The sequence below is a fragment of the Ascidiella aspersa genome, chromosome 8, assembly GCF_963924565.1.
Source record: "Ascidiella aspersa chromosome 8, kaAscAspe10.2, whole genome shotgun sequence".
NCBI classification, from domain to species: Eukaryota; Metazoa; Chordata; class Ascidiacea; order Phlebobranchia; family Ascidiidae; genus Ascidiella; species Ascidiella aspersa.
In genome coordinates this window covers 21,091,823-21,117,130 of record NC_139454.1, presented here as the reverse complement: position 1 = coordinate 21,117,130, position 25,308 = coordinate 21,091,823, and the positions used below count along the sequence as shown (strand labels likewise).

Here is a 25,308-nt window from a genome sequence, read left to right as displayed (position 1 = left end):
GAAGAATATAGTAACTGACCAACTTTGCACAACGTATCTCCAATCGTTGAAATGCTATCGCGTTATTTATTGTTAAGGTTTAGTGTTTGTATTTTGCGACCTACTGAAATGTTTGGGATAAAGATAGCGTTTGACTTGTTTTACAGTTTTGATTTTAAAGAAACGACCTCATTTTGCGCAGACCCCTCATATATCCTATTCATTGCACCAACCTACACACCGATTACTAATATGCAACGTGTGCAATCTTGTGAAAGATACAGATTCTGTCTATAGGCCTACTATAGACAACATTATACTTTTCCTCTGGCGAAGTTGTTCGCAATACATAGTATAACATATGCATCATCCGTATTAACATATATTCTGGCGCAAGTTATTTACAAGCATTTGCGAACCAAAACAGCTAGGGGAAAGGAAGGGGTAGCTGTTGTGCAAATGGAACAAGTATGCATATAACTAGAGTAATATTTTTATGTGCCTAATTCACCACGACTACCTCCTAGGAAAAAGTTTTTCAAATTTTAACCATACAACCACTTCACCTCCATATTTGCACACCAGTTCGTTCGAGTACAGCACGCCTCTCGAGATTACTTGAACTATGACGTCACGTTATGACGAAACAATTGGCGATTTATCTGATTAATTTGTATGCCCCTAATCAGAAATCTTTTCACCCCTTGTGTGCCTAAATCATTTTGCGACGTTGTAATGGCGTGACGCAGGTAACAAGTTAAGTTTGGCCGCAGGGAGATTTACTTATGCAATTTGGTAATAATAAATTGATTATTTGCTGAAAAGCATGGTTTCTTGTTTTTCTACTTTGCAATGTGTGTCACCTATTCCAGCTTATTGGCGTGTGGCCCAGTCGTCCCATTCATGCATTTATTTATTGTTACTTTGTGTTTTTTTAATTTTAAAGGCGTATTATTGTTTCTGTCAAAATACACACCACAAATGCGATTTATATGTACCCCTTGGCGAAAATGGTTTATAGCAGGAAATGTCTAGTCCTAGAGGAAATGACGCTTTATTATTAAAATATGCTGGGTATTTGAAATAGGAAGTATTGCATAAAGCATTTCGATAATATTTTTATATTCCCCCCAATTTTGCGTTTGTAGAAGAAATAACAGAGGGTTACGAATAAAACTAATTATTTATTGAGCGTTTTTTGACGACAGAATACCGGAAAGCATGAGAAACAGAACACAGATGAACGTAAAGTTTAAAATAAAAGCGATAAAAGTGATAAATAAACCAACAGTTAGCAATGTAAGAAAGTTGAAGTGTAAATAAGTTAAAGCTTGTTAATACTTTTTAGCCGTCCACCACAGTAAAAAAGAATATATCTTATTGTTAACCTGAGTGTATGCATTATCTGAGTTGAGCTAATAAAGCCAAGATGGATCCACATCTTTATAGCAATTTCATTCATTCAACGCTCTTCATTGCTTCATCCATTCTGTTTGTCGGAGTCAGTAGCTCCAAATCGCTTCTTCTTCGTTTACCCAAACAAATGATATCCCCTGTCACAGTTTTCTTCAAGGTAATAGTATAGTTTATGTTTTGCTTTATTGTATAATTGGTAATTGTACAGTTTGTGTTTAAGCATGTTGTAGATCATATGTATGTTGTGTGTACATCAAATGAAGTCCTGAATTCACAAATTGGTATTTTTCAATATAGTTTTTTTCTTTGAACTTTTGTTTTGGTAAAAAGTTACCGCTATTTTTCCAAAACAAAATAATACCTGAAAAATTTTAATGGTTTTGACTTAATAGATGTATGCTAGTTTCACGGTAATAGAAGTTGCAAGAACGGTTCAATGCAGACTAATGATACTTTCTACCACCAAATATTTTAAAGAGTCGTTCACATACAAAAACTTTGGTACACACTTGGAAACAAGAAAAAAAATCCGCTCACAACACATGGTTCAAAAATATCCACCATATGCTATCCCGCCATTACAATTTACAGTTGGCGGCCATATTGGTTTCAAAATATGGTACTACACATGCAGACGTCGTACTCGGAACTCCTGTAGTTATACGTGGTCTTACTAGAGCCCCTATTTCCCGCCTACAACACCAATATACTTTTGACTCGACATATAAATATGAACTAAATGAAAACACTGATTTCTTTAGAGTCTAATTCTCGGCAGCATAGCTGACTAAATAATTTCTTTATTGAAAAAAAATTTTCGAATATGGACTAAAGTATTTTCCCCCGTTAGTGTTTTCCGATGATTATCCTGATTAACTTTGTCCGAACGAAACGACGCAAAGACGGTTCCGATTCTGGACTCACATTACTGGCCTTGTGCGCTTCAGTTGTTGGAGATGCAGCGCTAGTGTATGCCCAAGAGCATCCAAATATGTTTTTGGTTGGTAAGTAGTGTTTTAATAGCTCTGTTGCTCCGTTTTTTAATGATAAACACAAAACCAAGGTAATAAAAACAATACGTTCTTGAACACTTATATCAATAGAATTAAACAGATAATATATTCTAGTTATTAGATTAACAGTGCTGATTAACTATCTACTTTTGCAATAGTTATGCGAGCGACACTTTGGTATTTATTTGCAAGTTTAACAATACTTAGTTTGCAAGTTGAATTACTAAATCCGCTGTTGCGTTTGAAGGGTTGATCATGTTCTATTTTGCACACATGTTCTACATTGTCTCAATGGGCTTCAAAAAATTCGGACGAAACACTTTCTTCGTATTTACGTTTATATTTGCTTTGTTTTATACGTGAGTATTCTTTTACTTGTCGAAAAGTGAGTTGTTTTATTACATCGAATAATAATAATTTGTAGCATAGTTTTTACATCTCTAGTTTTCGGTTGTTTACAAGTCTGATAGGGGTGAGGGATTCCTGGGGGAGATAGGTTAATGTTTTATTGCAAAAAAGAAACTCAGCTGCAGAAGTGAAATTTAAGAAAACGAAAAATTAAGAAACGAAAAAAATTATTTGATAACAGGTCATAAATAAAAAAAGAGTTAAATAAGATACACATTGCCTAAATCCATGGTTTATAACCCATTATGTCTCTAATCAAAAGTTAAATAAAACAACGTTTTTTACCAATTAAATTCAATAAATTACTTTTTAGATATACTGAAATACTATTACTATATATACTTTGTATTTTCAAGATAAATGCTGCATTGTTTTTATTCATACAAAATGCGTTTTAGTTACTTGTATCAGTATAAACTTGGCCAAGAATCACTTTTTACACGGATAAGCTGTGCTTTCTACGGAATGGCAATTTTCGCAATGCAATGGAGGGCTTGGACCGGCGTAATATCGCCTCGTATGACAGGAGGTATGCGTGTCTTCTTTATAAAACTCACTGAAACATTTATTCAAACGTGTGATTGCGTGTACTGCGATCTATCACGATTATTGTCTAGTCTAAGTAATTCTAAATTAATTTACTTCTTTTTGTTCGTTTGCCAAAGCGCCTTCTGTCTGTTACATTATGCTAGTTGAGTGAGTTGAGCCAGTTGTCCAATTCAGTTCCATTACTTCGGCTATTTGCAAATCCACTTGAGCACATCGCTTGGCCATAATATATGAGATGCCAAGTATAAAACTTGCCGTCAAGTCATAATTTAAGCAAGTCAATTTTAAGTCAGGCCTAAAAAAAATAATAAAAACGTTTAACTTTTAAAACCTGTAAACTCGCCAGATTATGAGCAATAACGTTAAAGTGCAAAAATTGAAAAAAAAAAAATTTTATAAAAAAAATTCTCTGCAACCCAAGTCATTTGTCCACAAGACTAAATTCAAGTCAAGTCATTTTTCCCGACAGACATAAGTCTAGTCACGTCACTTGAAAACAGTGACAAGTCTTTGCAACACTGCAAATGTAGTCAACAACAGAACGCTTTCAAGGTCTACATTCAACGTTTCGAAACTGTGATACGAATGTTTGACCGACATGCAGCCTTGGTTACATAGCCAATTCACTTAAAGGATTTTAATCATCAGAATAATTGTTCCTAGTGTCCAGACGACTGTGTAGTTTTAAGCCGATGCATTAATATGGCGCAAATATACGTTCAATTTCCTCCCGTTCCATTGAACATTTTACGACCGTATTTACAAACCACTAAATCATTATACAACTTTTACAGGTGGCGGTAGAGCCTCGCTTGTTGCTGTGGGGGCAACGTTCTTCGCGTTTTCCGATGCGGTATTGGCAGTAAGTCGGTTTGGCTACCCAGTACCTTTCGGTGGATTTCTGATCATGACAACTTACTACATCGCCCAGGCATTCCTGGCCTTGTCGGTGGCGTAACAAAGCAACATTGTAAAACGTCTTATAGTCATGTTGATGATAGCACCAGCAATACAAGATAATGCATATGCATAAATTCTTTCGCTAAGCTATATCGGACATCGGTGTCAAACTAATATAACACGTTCGGGTTCTATGGATGAGCTGCATGTAAGGCAATGGAATTACTTTTTTTGCGATTCTGTTCACCACGTATAGTTCATGTTCGTACGCAATTAATAAACCTATGCTGCGCGATATGTCGCTTAGTGGTATCGTTTTGCTATGTGTTCAGCTATATTTACCACAATAAAAGCACAAGTCCGTTTATATCGTACTCCCATGATTTTATCTATCTAAATTGTTGATCCTTTACATAGCAAACTTCCTTCGTTATAACATCTAACGTGTTTAACACCAAACAGTATTTTTGTTTAGTTTTGTTTAATGTTACCTTACAAAAAAAGCCTTCTGGCGCTCATAGTTTCTTTCTGGCGCTCATAGTTTTATCTCTTATAGCAGTCAACCACAGAGCATTTGTCCATGTCACCTAAGCCTTGCCTGTGGTGTTAAAAAATACTTTTTATATGTGTTATGGTATAGAATGCTTGATGAGCATATTCCTCTTCGCAACATGAAAGCATTGCTGTTAAGGGCATGGGCGTTAAATTGTCACAGGGCAACGGTAGCTGTCGTACATTTTTAAATTATGACTGGTCTCCTGCTCTCCAATAATAAAAAATACAGTTTGTAAACGGACAAGCGCTAATTACGCTCACGTATGTCGCCGTCGATATGCTTAAAAGGCGAACGGAACGTTTGTACATTTGCAGCATGTATATACTTTTATTGTACAGCGTGGTTAAGGAATAAAAAAATATATATATATATTTTAGCCGATTCCTAGCCAAGTTGTTTTCCTAATTATTGTAATAGTTATTGCTTGTTTTTGCTTTATTCGTATTACTGTATACTATTCAACAAATCACTTAATTTGGAAAAGCATTAACCGGTTTTAGGTACTTCATTTGAGGACAACGGGTTTCAATAAAATTTCCAATAAAGTTGCAAGCCATAAAAATTTAAGAGCCAGTTCTGACTCACCAACTTCGTAGACTTAATGTACGGTAACTACTTCATTGTGACTTGCAGTTTTTACGTTTTGCCAACATACATTAAACTTTCTCCTTCTCACATAAAGCCCAATGTGCTGGGTGTACATTTGAATTACCATTAAGTTGTAAATTGTACTTTTTAGTCTTCAAGGCTGAATACTAACGTATGTTTGGGGCATTAATATTGTCCTTAATGATATACCTTTATTATCATTCATGTATAGTCTCTATATAGTCTAGCATCATGGCTTAATTAAATGGAGGTCCATAAACTATTAACCTCTTTAACAATAAGGCATTGTTATTAATGTGGAATTAAAAAAAGGTCACTAAGATATAAATAAAGCCACTGAAGTATAAAGTCATCATGAAACTATGTAATATTTCATATAGAGCAGTTTTTGTCAACCTTTTTGGGAACAGTACACACTTTTACGTTACTAAAGAACTTGTACACCACAGTTGACGCAATGTACTGAACTTATAGAAACATATAAACCTGTTGTACTGAAAAAATAATTATTAATCGTATGAACAACTATAGCACCTCACAATAACGATTACCACGAGAAATATTTGGCTATGATGTAAAAAATAGAATATTGTATCTTACAAGCTATACGCACGCTTTAATACATGTTGTGCCATGCAATGTACACTACACTCCTATCTGGCGGGTTATTATGATACTTGATGATAGGCTTATTGTATTGGGTTATCTTGTACATCCCAATACACCCCATCGAAGTCGTACACCCTGGGTTGTACAAAACACCTTGTTGAAAAGCACTGTTATAGAGAACCCTAGTCGTTCTATAAGCATGATAAAGCCTACGTATATATTGTATCTGCAAAGTAATCAAAACAGTTATGTATAGAAATGAAAGCCCTTCAATAAAGCTTACGCATTCTCGTCGCGCCAACTTGCACTTGAAGCTCTCCAATCGGGGGAATTTTTACGAGCGGTTGTGTGGGATGACATGTGATCACTGGGGCGAATCGAGTACGCTGCGAGTCGCGCCGTTGCTTTGTCGCCATATCGGCTGACAGCAGGAAATATTTTTTATATATCTTGAATTCACTGTACAATGCACAGCGTTTCGATCCTAAAGCGTAATATGCGACGTTCGCTGTTTGATATGATACGACCGACTGAATCAACATTTGTTCTGTTTCATTATTCGCCATTGCTTGGCTAGCTTGCCTGGCAACATTAAGAACAGAGAGTTCCCTTTTTATACTGTTTTCGTGCTCGATTTTCAACAAGAAATGCTTTAGGGGCACGTAACTTCTAAAAAGGAGACGTCGCTGTCCCCAAAATAGGTGCAATAACGTAAAATAATAACAAACAGTCGATTTGAAGAAGGCGTGGAACATCTATTGTGATAGCCAAAACGGGATTTGCGTAACAGTTCTCATTAAGCTGCTGGTCGGTCGATTCACAGTCATAAAAAATATTTAGACACTTTCGCTTTTAAGGCGGTTAGAGTAGATTTAGGGTTCGATAACCCGAAAGTTTAGCAACAGGATCATCAAGTCAAGGTGATAGAAAAATTGAGGCGTTACTGGTGATGGTCCATCGCCCCTATTAAGTTAGGAATAAGTTTAGGAACAAGTGTCATTTTGTAACTGAAGCTTGACTCGAAGTTGACCTTTAAAAGTGTTGTGTTGAGGACACTCAGTTAATACGCAGGGCAACGGGGTATGAAAAAAAGCTTGAAGAAAAACGTACAGCAAGAACCTAAAAAGGCGAAGTTAAGGAGGTTAAACGAAGAACTTGCATTAACAAAGGTTATACTAAACACGGGAAGAGTGAGAGTGGCGAATAGCGTAAATATATATCTTTACAAGGGTTTTAGCCTGCAGCTTTTACCCGGTTTGCCTCGTACATACGCCAGTCAAACAGTTAAACATCCCTCAAACACTGCAGACACAGCAATCTAAATGTTGCTATTAGTTTTGCCTGTTCGGTTTTGTCTGTTGACTGGTCAGACCGGGCGGGTTATTAAAACAAACAGACGTGGCTACTGTTAAAAGGCATAGGCCTACGGACCGGGCAACCAAATTCGTTTAGACGTCAGGATGTATAAATCGTTAAATAAAACTGTTGCCGTCACACAGACATAGTTCTGAAAGGATCGAAATTTGTGTCAATAGTATTTTAAAGACGAGATGGACTCATTGCTGTACAACGATCCAAGCATTCAACTTTTCGTCTGGTCTTCGGTACTTTACGTCGGCTCCAGTTGTTTCAATATAGGTCCTCTCCTCTTACCTGAACAACTTGCCGTTCTTGCCAATGTCGTTTTAAAGGTGAGCCAACGTAGCGCGCGCAAGATTTTGCTGTGTAACGTCTTTTCAATACAGGCTACGGCCATTGTATCGCGGGCAACACCTATCGTAAACGCTTTAATGTTCTTTGTGTGAATTTTTGCGTTAGGACGATGCAGCCATTAAGCTGTTGAACCAACATTGCTAATCTTTACGTTTTCCCAATTTGCTAAGTTTTCTTATAACTAAATCCAAATAAACACAAGTTTTTTAGCGCTATCTGCGATTAATACAACTTCAGGTGCACATCTGCAGGCCAGTGCCTTCGAGAACAGCACCCTTCTGTAGTTTAAGTAAATTATGACGTCACGTTATGACGTAACATCTGGCATCATGTCCAAAATATTTTTCATGAACTCACTAAAGAATAATACTGAGAATACTGGATCTGTCCTTGTCATCAACGTATACAATTTCATCAACGTATACAATTTAATCAACGTAAACAATTTGTAAATCAAACCTTTGTACTTTTTAGTGTTTCCCGATGGTGATACTAATTAACTTTGTACGAACGAAGCGACGTAAAGCCGATACCGTTTCTGGACTCATATTGCTGGCCTTGTTCGCTTCAGTCGTTGGAGATGCATCGTTGGTGTTTGCTGACGAATACCCAATTACGTTTCTCGTTGGTAAGTATAATCTAAATACAGTAGCTTCTTTGGGTTTCGTTTATTAATACTCTTAAGGCAAGTTTTCTTACCCAGGGGTGCGAGAACTGTTCATAGTGGGTGGGTGGACGCTAAATCTGAAACAGAAAATATATTACGTAATTTTTTTCTCTTTTAATTAAAAATAACGACGCAAATTTCGGGCACTATATAAACTGCATTCACACATAAACATGTTTCCTTATGTTACTGCCAACAGTAACTGTAGGTTACTCCAATATACATTCTTGTGTGCATGTTTTGTTCCGCTTCGAAAAATTTATTTCCAGTTCATTTTTATGGCTAAAGCCGGGAATTCACGACACCACATAATATGCTTATAATATATAATATTGTACTAAAAACAAAAATCATATCACTTTAATCGACAGAGCAACAATAGCCGCATGAACATTTTTGCCAACTGTTTACTACATAAAGCGATCTTTTTACTGTTGCAATATGGCGAATAAATTCATAATCGTAAACCGGCGGTTCCTAAAGGAAGGTGCGCAAATCAATTGGAGTTAAACAGGTTTAGGATTTCCACGAATAAAATGTTTTTAACTTCTAAAGACCTGGATCAACCCAAAATAGGAAAATTTAATGAAGCCCAACAAGCCTCAATAAACTTTTTATTAGTTACTTTTAGGTTTCCTTTTATATTGACATGTATTGAGGTTTTTTTTTTCATTTCGGAAACCGCGAAACAATTTAGAAATTCCAAGTGGTCTGCCATGTAAATTATTTAAAACGTTTCGAAACACCTTCCCGGAACTAATTGCATTACTTTTATTTTAACGAGATAAACGCGGGTAAATTTTGTAAAACTTTATGATTTTTAATGTAGCTTGATAATAAATTGCAAAGCCAAAAAGGTCGAGTAGATCGACGTCATCTTAATTAAGACGTTTCGATACGAGCTTGTATCATCTTCAGTTAACATTAACTGAAGATCATACAAGCTTTTAACATTAACTGAAGATGATACAAGCTTTTAACATTAACTGAAGATGATACAAGCTCGTGTCGAAATGTCTTATTCAATATGCTGTCGATCTACTCGACCTTTTTGGCTTTGCAATTCATTATCAAGCTACATTACAGACCCGTGCATAGTGTAGCCAAGTTTATGATTTTTGTATTGCTAATAGGTCGTGTTTTCATCTAAATGCAAAGTTATGCTTATCGAACTCAATACACGGTATTTTTATGGTCACTTCAGGTGTGATTATGATAACTTGTGAACCATTCTTCTGTGCTCGGTAAACTAACAGCGCTTTTCCTTTTAAGGGCTGGTAATGTTTCTTTTGGCTCATGTCTTTTACATTGTCTCGATGGGCTTTAAGCATTTCGGGCCGAAAGCCTTCTTCATATGCACGTTACAGTTCTTTCTACTTTATTCGTAAGTATTATTCTTTCTTCTAAAAATAATCTCACATTTTTATGTCATGCTAAACATTTCCTGCTATTATCGAGTCTACTAACTCAGACGCTTGAAAGAAAAACAAAGTGTTTTTAGCACGAACCTTCATAGTTATGTCTTTTTTACATCAGCTTATATGTTTTAGTTATTCGTATCTGCACAAACTTGGACAAGACTCGCTCCTCATACGAACAAGCAGTGCTTTCTATGGATTAGCACTTTTCGGGATGCAGTGGAGAGCGTGGGCTGGTGTAAAAACCTTTGATCTGTCAGGAGGTACGTCTTCTTCAAATTTAAGTTGTACAAGCCTGTAAAAACTTGCGACAAACTCAGACAAAACTTTGTAGTTTGTGGTCGATATTCAATTGTAAGGCAGTGTTTCTCAAACTGTATGCCGCGAAACACAAGTGTGTCTCAAGAGACTCTCCAGTGTGCAGCAGAACTTTTGTAATTAAAAAAAAAAATTGCATGCAAGACTAGAATACAGAGTGTTTATTAGAATTAGAAAACTTACAATTTTATGTATTTTACACATTGTCTTACCGTATATTAGAAGCGGTTGTGAAGGTATATGTTACTATTGTTACGTGATATATGTGCCACAGTTTGAAAACTGTAACAGCCCATAAATATCCTGTTTTGTAAAAGATATTGGACCCCGTAATGCTAGGCCTAAAATACACTAGGATAAATAGAAGTATATATGCTTAAAAGAACAGACGCGTTAGTAAATTACACTCTATATAACTAAGAAATCTCTTTTACACCTTTATTACGTTCACAGGTAACCGTTCAGCTTCAATCGTGGCAATGGGTGCAACTCTATTTATAATTTCCGATACGACGCTCATAGTAAATAAGTTTTGCTACCCGGTTCCCTACAGTGGATTTTTAATTATGACAACCTACTACGCCGCCCAGTACTGTTTCGCCTTGTCCGTACAACCAAGAGGCAAGATGCAATGAACTGTGACGAAATTATTAATATTGATTTTAGGCACAATTATAACTCTTTTCTGAAAAGCTTGCGACAGTGATTTTGGCAAGCTTTTGAGTAATTGCTGGTTTACCTGTTTTTTTGTATCGCGTTTCAGCGTCGATCGACACGTTATTTGTGGTCGTTAAACTTTTTCCTATTTAAATATATATTCGATGAAGAAAACACACACGAGTTGTTATGCTATAAGTTGCATAATACATATTAATTACTTTTGCATCGAGTAGATGTACTTTCTTACCCAAGTTCATTGAACAGGTAAAAGACTGAGATACGTTAGATTTGCCTAGGCCCTAGGGGAACAGTTGTTTTTGGCCCAGTGTACAGACTGACATAAAAATTCACGAAATGTGATAAGTTGGTCAAGTATTATGAAAAACTTTATATTAAGGTAGATACTTTGATCATTATTCATGGGGCGCCAAAAGAGTCTTATAAAAAAATGTCAGACCCAAGTTTAATTTTAAATAATTGATACAGGCCTAATCAAGGAGCTTTGTGTAGCACATGACAGAGGGTTTGGGGCACAGTTCTGTTTTACTGTTTTGTGAGCTTCATGCATCTTAACGTGACACTTTTAAGCGCTGTTTTTAACCGTGTACCTTTGCCTGAGACACCAATATTTATTCGCGCCAAGCGACAAATCATTTTTCCAAAGGGCTTTAGTTTGCGACACGCTTGAGTAACCAGGGGTTCAAAAGGCCAAACAGTTTGTATTGCGGCTTGTTGTAAGTGTACGCCAAGATCCAGCAATAACGTTACGCCTGGTCATTTAAAATACAAAAATCTCTGTGTTAGTGGAAGAAAAATGTTAGCTAAAAATCTCTAATTACAAGGAAATAAAAAAGATGAACTAGTTTCTTTAACAGCCAGGTTTAGACGAATGACGTTTTGTTGTTACACATAGAATTTAGAAATGTCTTCTGCAATGAGCAATACAAGGCTGCAATTGTTCGCTGTCTCGGCAGTATTTTTTATCGCAGTTGAGCACACCGCTGTTTTGTTTTCGTTTTTACCTGAGCAGATGGCGTTTTTGGCAAGTCTTGTTATAAAGGTAAGTAAATCTCAACAAAGCGTACAGCACAGAAACGTTAATGATTAGCATTGTGTTAAACGGCTTGTATCAATGTGTTTGTTTACGGCACCGGTACGATATCCGTAGTTGTGCGAAACATATACTACTTTAGTAAATTTTAAACATTTGGACTTTTTGCTTGTGCTTCCATTATTCAAAGCTCGTTCGAAATGCTTGTTTAAAATAATGTCCCCTGTCATAAAAGTTAGCATTCAGAGATAAGACAAAAATTAGAATAACATATTCGTTCGAATAAAGCACAGTTCGGAATAACACCTTACTGGATACCAAATGTCTAACAACGTTTTACCTAGCCTAACCGCACTTCAATTTTTTTTACTTTGTTTTCTTATTATTTTGAACCCTAACCTGCATTCTAACCCCACCTATTGCCCAACCTCAAACAAATATAAACAGTGTAGTGCAAACACTAGGGAGCCCAAGCATTCTAAACCTTTAATGTTTTAGCTGTTATTTAGGTTATTTAGGTCTTGTTTTATTAAGTTTAATACAGATTCCCACCGGTGGGCAGTCGCGTTTACCATTGTAATAACTGCCGTTACGAACACAAGTAACAATGCTAGCAAACCGTTTCGCAGCAACTGACTGAATGTTAACGCAAAACTTGAAAACACAGTCAAAGAGCAAAAACTGACCGATAGTAGTAAAAAAAAATACATTAATGTAGGGTATAGCAAACGTACTATAAACTATATCGTTTGTGAGTTAACAGTGCATGACAATTAAAGGTGTAGCATGCTTGTGATCGAATGTGGTGATACTGCTCATAAATGCTACAAAACAAATTTTTAAGAGTAAAATATTTATAAATTTGAGGTGGGCATGGCCCCTGTGCCCCCCCTGGCTTCGCCTATGCCGATGGGATCTTAATCTATGCAAATTTTTTTTTTGCTTATTTCGCTTTATTAGGTCGTTGGTCTTAATACTGTGGTATTGTCCGTTTTCGATGGTTTATTGCTTCTATTGTAGGCCTATATATGTTTCTCGATAGTCGAAAGCTAATCCCAGCAGATGTTTCGCGCAAAAAAACACAACATCAAGTGGGCAGGAATAGAACGTATAGCCAGTAAACTTGGTCCGACCACACGTTTCAGTGCTTTCCAATGAAGCAGCTGATCGAGATGGTTCGTCAGCGGGGTTCGCGCGAGGTTCCCTACACGACAGGGGTGCTTCTGGGGTTACGCCTTTCCCTCATTGGTGACGGGCTGCTGGTCTACGCCGCCAAGTACGAAGTCGCCTTTCTACTTGGTGAGATGGCAACGTTCGGTTGCTCAGCGATTTTGCACCGAGTATACGGCAGTGGTTCATGAACTTTTGTTCATACGATGACTTGTCCCGCTTTCACGACCACTCAGCAAAAGGAATTTTGCTATATTTTTGAAATTCGTAAACGAAAGAAACGGAGGGTTATTGCCAATCTAATGCCTTACTTACTCAGCTGTCCGATTTTACCGATTTTTTATTGGGTTATTTATCAGCATTAAAATGACATTGAAATTTTGACCTGCTTCATCTAAAGTTGCCTTTAAACTATTGTTAGAGATTTAGGTAATTTTATACTTTGAAATACCTAAAACTACGTGAATACCGATATTTAGACTTGGTATCGGGTATCGACTACAAACCGATATATTATCGGTCATCGATAACTTAATAAATTTTTGCCAAAGCGGATTAACATGCAGTATACAATGCTACCTTGCCTTTTGCCTAATAATGTTTAACAAACTTTTAATTTTCCAAAGGCGAATTCGTAAACGAAAGCAAATTGATTGATTTGTTTGTTGAAGAAAATCGTTATCTATTCGCGGTAGATACGAAACGAAATTATAAATAGACACCCTTGGAAACTTAAAATGACCAATAGTTTAAAAACCTTTGGCAGAGTAAAAAACGGGTAAATGTCAATGGATCAAAAATCCTTTTTGTTGGACACAAATTTTATGCAGCCCTCCAAGACTTTGATCGGTCTGGTTTTGGTCAGTGAATAGGAAAACTTTTTTTTTTTTTTTTCTTCAATTACAACTTTCACGACTCAACCCTTTTCTGCTTCTCAATTGGGTTGATATCTGGTTGTAATTCTCAATTTCTTAAATGCAAAGTATGCGGACGGAACGCGTCCAACCTTAACAAACAAAACTATAACCGCAGGCCTTGCTGCGTTTCTTGTTGCCCACTTGTTCTACATCGCTGCGATGGGGTACGATCAGTTTCGACCGGAAATTTTTTTTCCCTGTCTCTTGCAAGGCGTTCCTGTTTTTCTGTAAGTGTAAGTTGTTCGTAAACGAAGTAGTAACCTAACTTTTTCCTACCATCAGCTGTTTTTTTAATATTTTTTTAGATATTTGTTTCGGCACAAGCTGGGCGATGATGCACTCGTTATGCAGATCAGCTGCGTTGTTTACGGCTTGGCTTTATATGTGATGATGTGGAGGGCTTGGGCCCGGGTAAAACAATTTGATCTCGCCGGAGGTAATCAAGTTGTACTTCTTTTTTTTATTGTGCTATAGAGCCGTGGTCGGCAAACGCCGGTCCGTAGCAGGGTTGTAAGATTAAAATTTTGTTGAAAAACGAACTTAAATATCCTTATTTTGAGAAGCTGGTAAGAATGGGAATTGGTAATTATGTTAAACCAGTGTAATTTAAGAAAAAAACGTGAATGCCTAAAAGTTTTATTGAAATGAGCCGCGGGCTGCGGGTTAAACTAAATTGTTTGGCTGGCCGGATGCCACCCGCTGGTTTCACTAAGTTCAATAATTCTTAGATGGGAGCATCTCTTTGCGGCAAAACAAGCATAAAGTTCGCATTGAAAGTTGTAATAAATTTCCTTTCCTGAACATTTGTTGTTGTTTTAAGGCCGGTCCGCGACAAAATTTTAGTTTTAAACCGGTCCGCAGTGCAAAAAAGGTTGCCGACCCCTGCTATAGAGGGCTCAGGTACCTCAGGGTTCTTTAATTTATTTATTTTTTCGTTCGAAGAATAAAATAGAAGGGACGTAACGAATAAATGAACAAGCCTTTATAGCTTGGATAATTGGCAATTTACATAACACAGGCGAATAGTAATCACCACAGGCAAAACAGTAAAGAAATGCGGTACAATTAACGAAACACGTGACTGTGAAATGCGCGTACGCGATTACTGCCTTAAGGAAAGTACACGAAGCGGGACCGCAACAGTGTCTGTTACATTTTAAATGGTAAAGCGTTATTGGAGACGACCACAATACGTTTCAGAAATTCCTTAACGAACACATTGGGATATTTTTGGGTTAAAGCATTTGCAAAAATTAATCGAATGGCCCATTACCACATTAGAACTAATATTTATGTTACCGGAAAAACGATTTGGGTCAGGTTACCGAACAAAACGACAGGAAGAAACCCACATTAAACTAAAAGCGGTTAAGAAGGCGAAAAAGGACCCTGGAAAAAAATTAACAACATTACGGCTTGCTGTAGTGTATAACTAACTATACATTATAATCCATAAATTAACTTTCTTTTTGGCTTTCGCCAATTTTGAATTTTGAACAGGTGCTGTAGTCTATAGTTGTCGCCAGAATATCGGCAATATCTAGGGTCGGGACAAGCCTAAATATACATGGTGCCTCCCAAAAAAATGTATACACAATAAAAGTAATTGAAAACGTAGTGCTTGGTCAAATATTTTTATTATAAAATCGCAAGGATATTTGCAACTATATTTTTTTTTTGTTTTTTTCGATCATTTGGACTATATTATTTTAAATAACTGTAAACAGCTAATAAATTACCTTTAGGTGTATTTGTAGCCAAATACCAAGTAAAATGTTTCATAATGTGTATGTGCGATTCTATTGCTTGGCGATGTCAGCAGTGCCTGGATCGAAGTGGACGCCAATTTGAGAACAAGCAGTGAAAAAACTAAAAAAATTGCTTGCAGATTTTGCACTTTTATAATAAAAAAAATTTAATCAAACATTGCTTTAAAATTATTTTAATTGTGTATACATATTTTGGGGACACCCTGTATTTATTAACATTTTGCTTTTTTAGCCTTAACCTTGCCGTACGCCTATAGGTGACAAAGCCACGCTAGCGGCAATTGGGGCGACGCTGTTCACAATCTCCGACATAATTCTGGCCGTCGAGAAGTTCTGCTTTCACATACCTGCGACGCGAGTTTTCAACATGTCGACTTACTTCGCTGGACAAATGTTCATTGCCCTGTCCGTGGGCCGTTGAAATGAGGCTGATGAACTTCAAATCAATGTCAAACTGAGATTTTCAATTTTCGTCAATTTCGAAAGCACACCATTACAGTAAAATATAAAAGTCGCGTTGTACTCTTAAATTATTAATGATATTTCCTCTGTCGATTGTACGGATTAAAAATATCACAACTTGTAGAAATGTAACGATAAAATATTTTACGGTCCACTCCGCTGTAAAATCAGACACCGAGGTAGCAATGAAATAAAGGTAATGCAATAAAATCGTTCGACACTTTTCGACGTAAATTAACACTTTAATAAAAGAGCTAAGATTTTTTTTATCCAAAAAAAGGAAAACAACAACAACAAGGAGTCGGAAAACTTGGCAAGTCGTTGTCTAAACGAAAAATTGACAAACAGAAATGTTTAAATTCCCCAATTTATTATTAGACCATTCTTGCAGTTTAACTATTTCATCTCCACATATATAAGCACTGTTGTTTGTCGGTGTGATGTTGCCACTGTTAGAGTATTCTATTCTTGTGACATTCGGTAGCTTACTGCTTTGACGAGCGGAATAAGTGTTCAAAAAAATAAAAAATAAGTTCAAAAATATGGCACAAAAACTTAATGAAAACACTGATGTATGACAATAAATATATTAAAAAATCCTGTTGGAAGTACTTTCTTCACACCACAAAACTTTTGAGCATAAGCGCAATTCTAAGATCACTTTTAGGTGGTAAGCACATTTCACCCGGCATAATACAGGCGTTGATTTAACATTTTCTTGTTAATAGTCTATATATACCAGTGATTCTCAACCTTTATTAAACCAGGCCCCTTTCAAAAACAATATCAGGCCACAACAGAACTACCACATGCCATAAGAATATAACATTTGGTTGTATCTATGAAGTGTAGCGTTCAAAAATGTATTGTGTAACACCGAAACTCAATAACGACGCAAAAATGGTGAAAAGTGCATTTTAATCGTAGTGTCTTAAATCCGAAATATTTTTCTCACTTTTAAAATTACTGGTCCTAAGAACTGAAATTAAAGTTTTGTCTGAACCGGGATAAAAAGCCAATAAAGTTGTCCGGCAACAACAGAGCTCTTTGCATCACGTTACATTTTGTTTACTTTTTGAACACGTATGAAACCAAGCACCCGAGAATAGCGGGTTAAGTGCAAGAAACACGGCACTTCACAATGTCGAGAATCTCAACATTCGTTTTTCAACGCCAGCTGAAACTTTCACGTCCGCCGAAAAATCGGCTAACTGCTAGGTGTTCTTCAGCTTTACAAAAACAACTCGAGTCGATTGGGTTTCGTCGCGGCGCTCTGGCCCGCCACCCAGCGGCCGACCGTTTCGCTTCATTACGTCACGCATGCGTCGCGGGTCGGCCGGCACCGCTGGCAGAATCGACCGCAGCTGCAAGGTTTTGGCCGTCCTTCGCTTAAGCTTGCGCCAAGTGGTGGAAAAATAGCCCATGGTTTGATTCAGATGCGTCCCTGGAAGCGTAGGCAGGCCGCTCCGCAATGCTGTAAAGTACCGAGCGCTGAGTTCTTTACTCCCACCGCCTGGTGCATCGTCTACACCGCTGATGTTCAGTCCGGCGCGTATTTTTCGCCAGCGTACAGCGAAGGCGATTTGCAGCCGCCTGGCACCGCCTAAGTGCCAAACCATGCGCTCTGGCTTGCCGTTGAAGACTGTTATATCACTGAATCGCACCGCTTCTATGTTTTCCGTGTGGTTGTAGGTCTTCTGGCGCAGGATGCCCGTGATGAGCACGTCTTCCAGATGAAAGGCGCCCAAGTCTGTGACGGTAGCGGTCTGGTAGATCCGGTGCAACATGTCGAACGGCATGACCGACATGCCGCCGTGGCAGAAGTTGGGGTAGGCTGGCTCAGGGTAGGTCTCCAACGACACGTGGTACTTTGACTTGCCCCTGTAAGCGTTCGAACACACACTGTTACTTTTGGGGGGAATGAATAAAACGCTAAAACAATGCCTTTCTCTGTCATTTTCCTCACTAGTTTACACTTCTAGGGGGGCAAAAAGCCTGAGCTTTTTTTATTTAGGTTTTGTCCTTGTATGAACTGCCCTATCGAACAAAAATAATATGCTAGCAAACCGTTTCGAGCAGCAACTGACCGAGTTTTAACGCAATACTCAAAAACCATTAAAAGATCAAAAACAAAATGACTAAAAGTGGTGAAACACTAAAAAGTATAGCAAACGTAATAATAATAATAATAAATAAATCGTTTGTGACGTAACAGTCCATGACAATTTAAGGTGTCGCGCCTGTGATCGACTGTTGTAGTGCTCATAAATGGTACAAAACAAATTATTAAGAGTACAATATTTAGAAATCTTGGGGGGAGCCATGGGCCCTGTGCAAACCCCCTGGCTACGCCTATGGTGTGTCTAGCCCTGCTAAAGTAGTATGACCGACGAACGATTACGGAATAATCACAATAATATACCGGGTGAATTTGTAAGTGCTATAACCGAAATCAGTTTGCCTAATCAGGATTGTATAGAAAGCAAAAGGCAAAAAAATCTAACTTGCGGCGAGGTTTTCAATTTGCGAGTTTACATTTGCTTTACCTTATTGGTCTTGCGTCACGATCGTAGACAAAGGCGCAATGCAGACTTTTAAGTTTCGCTGATGTGTTTGTGACGAAATAGTCATAAACCACGCGTACGTTCACGAAACAATCGTCGTCCGTTGTGACGTAATAGTCGCTTTGGTCGCCAAGCTCGTAACTGACCCATTGCATTGAGCTTAGCACCTGAAACGAGATAAAACGTTACGTACAAAATTTAGTTATTTAACTAGTAGAAGTACTAAGTAACTAAGATAATAACTTGCCCGATAAAGTGATATTTTGCAGTTCGAGACAGTGTTAATTTTAAGTTAGCAAAACTTTTCTATAAGAATTTTCAAAATATTATAAATTTAGATATTTAAGGTGGCGGATTTTCACTGGAACGTTTAATTTTTTTTTATTTTTAGCTCAACAATTCGCACAACTTTAACAAGGCCGAGCTATTAAAACGATTTCTCCTTAATATCCAACAGTTATTCATAGCTAGCACAAAGAAGCATAACTAACGTCGAAATTGTTTTCGTGTTTGTATTGCACTGATTGATTTCATCAGTATTAGTGTTGTGTGGTGTTCGTATTTTTTCTGTCATTGTCACTAGTTATCACTTCTAGCACCTCAATGTTCACTTATAGTTGTTATTTCATACATTTCAACATTTTTATTTTGGCCCTTTTTACCTTAATTACTTTTCACACGATCATTTTTTACCGCTGGTTGTAACGATTGTACAACAGGGTTGGCAATTCACCAGGGTCTACAACCCTACATTATCAAGGTTTCGAAGATATCCAATTTCAGTCGCTGGCGCGCATTGCGGCTTTTGTGTGTACCCGCCCTTCTGAATACATTTTTTAGGATACCTCTAGTTCAGGCATCCAACAGGCGATGAAGTGTTGACCTCATTGTTTAGCGTTAAATATGCTCTGCGAAACTGTTGAAGTATGCTTTGTGATGTTTTATAGACCTTTGGTGACGTAATTGAGCGCTAACAACCTTGTGGTCTGCGAAGCCTTGTTGGCTAGCACGAAACTGAACTTCTTAGCCTACGGACTGAACTTATCGTTCGTTTCAAAACACTATTTTACAATAAATGGCTTAAAGGAGGCGATACCAAGCTGCTAGAAAAAAAAACATGGTTTAGTTCGTGTTGCCACTGTAACCTTTTATTGATCTCGTCTAGGAAGACTGCTTTGTGGTTTACAAAATGTCCTTCCAACAAAGTGGGAAAGTGCTTCTCCACAACAAAGCCGATGCAAATGCAAGGCTTCGATGTTGTAAAGCGTATATGTTGCTGTTCTAAAAAGTAAATTCTGTGTCTTGGAGAATACAATAGCACAGTGCATTTCTTTGTGCAGTCTTCAATGTGTAAACTGCTGTGTTGCAATGACTTAAGCCACTGTTTTTAAGTCACTGTTTGACTTGACTCGACTTCAGTCTTTTGAACAAATGACTTGGCTTGTACTTAAGTCATTTTGTCAAATAACTTAGGATTAAATTAGGTGTTTTTCATTAAAATGTATCACAATTTTGCACATTAAACAATTTTAGTTCTGTATATTGCATTTGTCTTATTTCTTTAGTTGAGTTGTTGCTTATAATCGGACGAGTTTACCAATTTTAATAGTTTAACGTTTTACTTTTATGTTAATGACATGACTTTAAATTGACCTGCTCTCACAATGACTTGACTGGGACTTTACTTGTTATTTTTGCAAAAGAATTGACTTGGACTAGACCTATATTTTAAATGACTTGTCTGGGACTTGAAATGACTTATTTATGACACTGGTAAACTGAATAAAGTTCGAAAGGGCTCGAAAAGCAAAGGGAACGAAACTCAATAACCCCTATAATACAAACGCAACGCGAGCTGACAACGTTTGATATTTCTATTAACGGAAGCAACTCGCCTTGGAGGGCAGATTGACGTAATTGTCCGGCACTTCAGTCTGCAGCAGGTCACCGTACAGTTCGTTTTCCTTTTCCAACAAGTTCTGCTCTACTTGGTTGCTGACGTTTCCAACGACGAAAATCACGCCGAAGCTGTGGACAATTTTTGCGGCGTGTTACAATATTATACAGCCGCATATGCATATATACTGTGTATATAAGTGGGTCGTAATTTAAATCAGTGCTGCTGAACCTTTTTTGACAGGCGGCACACGTTTAACTAAAATAATTCGTTGGCCAGTTGTGCGATGCACTTTTTGCTTTATTTTATAACCAACATAGCCACGCACTGTATACATATGTGTTGTGTATCTATCACTTAAAAACACAAGTAGGTCATAATTTTAATAACGTGTTAATGTGTTTAACTCTTAATATTTCATTACTATTTTACACCAATCTATTCATGGTATGGCGTGGATGCATTTACGAAAGTGAAATCGATAAAAATTATAGTTTAAGGGCCCTTTTTGACCCAATCTGCTATTTGTCAATTAAATAACAAAGGCTGAGACGTCTAATGTTTTTAACTGGCAAGTGTACCTGTGGCCGTTAATGCTTCGTAGTGAACCCCAGGTTTGTCTGATCAAGAATCGTCTTTCGACCAGAAAAGTGGTGGCCTTTATGAGAAACGTCATGAAGTAGCGATTCCCGTCTTCCAACCTTTGCGTGTATTTGTGTGGCCTTAGGAATATGGAAAAAAATCAGGTGCTGCTATCGCAGGAATAGTTTTCCACTTGCTGTGTTATTAACCACGAAACAGGAAGTGTAGATATATTATGATATGTTTATTGTTTTGGAAGCAGATTTCCATGGAGCAGCGAAAGACCGTTAGGCAGTGTTGTAAACAAGTCATTTTGAAATGACCTAATTCCCAGTCAAGTCATTCGTAAAATAACTTAAGTCCCAGTCCAAGTCATCGGTTGCCCAAGTCAAGTCCCAGTCAAGTCATAGTTAGAGCAAGTCAACTTCAAGTTCAGCCCTTATAAAACTTTAATTTATGAAAACCGGCAAACTCCTCCGATTATTATGAGCAACTTAAGTAAAAAATAACATAAAAACAACATATTACAAGCAAAAGGTTTTATGCACAAAGATTGGGATAAATACGCAATTTTAAAAATAATTGCTTTTTAATTAAAAACAATTTATTTTAACCCAAGTCATTTGTCCAAATGACTTAAGTCAAGTCAAGTCAAGTCATTTAAAAACAGTGACTTAAGTGCACTTAAGTCAAGTCATTGCAACACTGCTGTTAGGTCATCAAAGTCATTCGCTCCCTGATCGTAATATCATCCGAATACATGTACGGGTATACGACAAAGAAAATAATTAGAGAACAAATTAAAATGTAATGAAACAACATCATTTCGTACAAAGCCTATACAAGTAATCGGCTGTCTTTGTCCCAATATATAGGTTCTAATGTATATTTTCCCTTTCGAGGTTTAAACATCCCTTGAAAACTGAGAAACGTGTTTCCAAAACTGCTTTGTAGAGATATTTCCCTCCAGGGCAAAACATAATTTAGTGCCTAGTGCAAAATAAGCATCCAACTACCACACGAGAAATATAAGGCTGTACTGCAGGGGTTCTTTTTTTTCGCGCACCCCTAAATTTTTTTTGGCTTCGCGTGCACGGTATGCAAGACATTTTAAAAACGTCATAAATTGACGTCACAATTTTAATAGACTTTTTATTTTAATTAAACTTTTTCTGTTTGAAAAATTGCTGACTTCTTAATATACACTAATATTTCAATTTGGCCTTCATGGACCCCCTAAAATATTTTCACGGAGGGGTCCATGGTCCCCAGTTTAAGAACCCCTGCTGTAGTGTAATGTATGCTCTTTATACTCACGTAAGCGGATAATTTAAAGTTATGTTGCGAGGAGTGATGTTTTTTAAGAAGCTTTCTGGAAGCTTCGTGAACTTCGGTGGTGGACCAGTTGGTTTCCTGCAGAAAATAAAAGTTCAACCTTTCGATATGTATTTTGCCATTGCCTATAATCAAGCTATTTTTTGTTACAAATGCCAGCTTTTACTGATTCAAAACGAGGAAAATGTGTGTTAAATAAGCCAAAACGCAAACATACTAGATGTATAATTAGGATTCGTGCCAAGTGCGAAAAGTATTTACGTTTACGTTGTTAGAAAAGACAAAAAGCATAGAGAACGGTTTCTTGTCCTGTATTGCTTTGAGCGGGCCGTAAGTTGCCGACCTGTGGTCAAACTCTAAATCATTGGTTCTTTAGGCATTTTCAGGTTGCGGAACATCAGAAAATAAAAACATCGCGGCACATTTATTACAAAACAATAATAATATTCATCCTTTATATACGGCAAGGTAATAGGTAGATACTAACATTGTGAGTTATCTTATCTTTCGAGGAATACTACTGTTCCGCGGGGAACACCTTAAGAATCAATGGTCTAAAACAGACCTTCTCAGCCGGGAAAACTACCCCTAGGGTGGTATTTTAAAGTTTCTAGGGGGGAGTTCGGAATTTGTGTAATAATTCGTGTGTTTTTCTTCAGTGGTTGTGTAATTGGTGCAATTAGAAGCAACGGGCTAATGAGTTTTGCCAATAGGTCGTGTAATCTGCTGATTCAGTAAACCGAAAATGAGCCGAAGCCATACAGTGTAACCGGAACTTATTTTTTTTTGCTGTTCATTTCACAGGTAGTAGGCTAATTAATGTTGCAAAAATGTAAACACAAGGCATGCGTGATAGTATCAATTCAAACCGAACAAAGTACATTCTAGTTGGGAGTAAATTCGGGTGAATATGCGTTTTGGAAAAAGTATGAATAGAGCCCACTTCATAATATAAATAGTAGAAGTCTTTGTAACCAGCGAGGCAAAACTTAAGACTGAAGTGTTAGATAAAGCCTACTAATAATTTGGCACTAATATAGCTGCCTAAAGCTTGCACTCTTAAGGAGGTTATACTCTATTTTGCATTAACGTATTTATAGTTATATTTACAGGTGCTGTTTGCCATAGGGTGAGTTGAATTTGAATATTGGTTAATGAGATTGAGATAAAAAAGTTGAAAATTACTGGTCCGAATGTTAGGAATGTAATCTCAGTGGTATAAAAATAATATCGACCTCGCAAGCAACAACTTACGGGGACATCGTTTGCAAAGACATCGCTTTTATGCCGGCATATTTGCCCCAGCAGGTCCGGATCATCACATCTCTCGCGTTGAATCCGACCGTGATTCCGAGCGCGAAAACGAGGCAAATCGTCAGCAGTGATCTCCTTGTGCTTGCTGACAACAATAACAAGCCTTTCCTGCTTGAAGTGTGCTGTACGCTATGGGCGGTACGCAGATAGCGAAAACGCTCTCCCATTTTGCTGCTATTGTCTGCGCAAATAACATAACGCAACCCTACACCACGCACTGCAAGGAAAATAAGGCTGTGTTGTACAAAAGCAGTCAGCGACTAGTGGTGGCCGCCAATGAACCCACATAAAAAAAACTGGGCCTGTGGCTAAAAAACAGGTTTACGGTTACACGATGAACAATTAAGGTTAAAACTACGTGTTTAACTTTTAGTCATTTCTGTGTCGTATTAGAATTTGTAATTCTATTCCTTTTTAGAACTTATCCTTCTTTTCTATGCTACTGATAGTACAGAAAAGACATTTCGGCCTATTCAAGCAACACATGTGTTGACCTATTATTTCCTGTTTTACCTATAATTGTGCACTTAAACGGTATGACTTGAGTTGACAGCAGTTACTTTCAAATGATGTATATGCCACGTTTCAGGTTGCATTAGGAATCGATTATTTCATTCAATAGTGCTTGTCTTAAATTGAACTGCGAACCTTATGCTGACTCAATCTCGACGTAATGCAGTCGGTCGAGCATGGATTTCCTTTAAGAACGACCAGTAACAGTTTCATTGTGGCTCGTCATCTTGACAATTTTGATGAGCCAATGCCTTCCTGTCGGCGTTGACTTAACCCACGTTTTCAACCAAACAGCGCGAAGACGCAAGATCTGCCAGCAAGACAGTGTGTTGGCCCAACGCATAAAAAGGTTGAACATAGGTCAACCCTGGTATAAGACAGTAAAGTTTACAGCAATAGCAAGCAGAGGGTTCTGTCAACAAGCTGCTAGAGAAACACACTCTGCTGCTTTCCGACAGCTTTGCGCCTTAAAAAACTGCAAAAAGTTCACAGAAATCAACATGTTCAATAAACTATAAGTAGTAACCAGGCATCAGGCCAGTTAACTCCTTGTAATAGGCTAGAAGCGCAAGTAACCAGGCCTTAACTGCCTTGCATCGACTTGAAAGTAGTCTGAAGTGACTTCGAAGCGGCCTCTTAAATACAATTAATAAATCGGTGAACTAAACGGTCCGTTGCCGTTCTAAGGACCAACGTAACTTCCGCCATTGTATTACTGTCATTAGTTCTATACGGACTGAGCCGCTGGCCGACTCTAATTTCAGTCACAGCCACCGAACGCAGGTGTTTATACAAACCGCGTATAGTAAAGTTAAACGCCATGACGAATTCGTTACGTTTTTAAAGGCAAAGTCTGGCATCTCATTTCAAGGTACATTTGGCACAACACAGCTATATCGCGATTTTTCCACACAATGTT

The 25,308-nt window shown here is 37.6% G+C and overlaps 3 protein-coding genes across 3 annotated transcripts; 2 read left to right on the top strand and 1 right to left on the bottom strand.

Annotated features, from left to right (window-relative positions):
- Positions 1 to 7,549: 7,549 nt before the first annotated feature.
- On the top strand, positions 7,550 to 10,980 carry LOC146136820 (lysoplasmalogenase TMEM86A-like). The gene is made up of 5 exons (XM_083395955.1): positions 7,550 to 7,730; positions 8,227 to 8,380; positions 9,692 to 9,803; positions 9,970 to 10,100; positions 10,609 to 10,980. Exons 1-5 carry the CDS (start codon positions 7,590 to 7,592, stop codon positions 10,788 to 10,790), a joined length of 720 nt encoding a protein of 239 aa, XP_083252081.1. The 5' UTR covers positions 7,550 to 7,589; the 3' UTR covers positions 10,791 to 10,980.
- Positions 10,981 to 11,737: 757 nt separating this feature from the next.
- Positions 11,738 to 16,143, top strand: LOC146136819 (lysoplasmalogenase TMEM86B-like). The gene is made up of 5 exons (XM_083396262.1): positions 11,738 to 11,875; positions 13,012 to 13,165; positions 14,069 to 14,180; positions 14,259 to 14,389; positions 15,980 to 16,143. Exons 1-5 carry the CDS (start codon positions 11,738 to 11,740, stop codon positions 16,141 to 16,143), a joined length of 699 nt encoding a protein of 232 aa, XP_083252388.1.
- Positions 16,144 to 16,304: 161 nt separating this feature from the next.
- LOC146136818 (beta-1,3-galactosyltransferase 1-like) lies at positions 16,305 to 24,140 on the bottom strand. The gene is made up of 6 exons (XM_083395612.1): positions 23,817 to 24,140; positions 22,545 to 22,640; positions 21,227 to 21,367; positions 20,644 to 20,776; positions 18,731 to 18,915; positions 16,305 to 18,065 (listed from the first exon to the last, which is right to left on the bottom strand). Exons 1-6 carry the CDS (start codon positions 24,041 to 24,043, stop codon positions 17,399 to 17,401), a joined length of 1,449 nt encoding a protein of 482 aa, XP_083251738.1. The 5' UTR covers positions 24,044 to 24,140; the 3' UTR covers positions 16,305 to 17,398.
- Between the last annotated feature and the right edge of the window lie 1,168 nt (positions 24,141 to 25,308).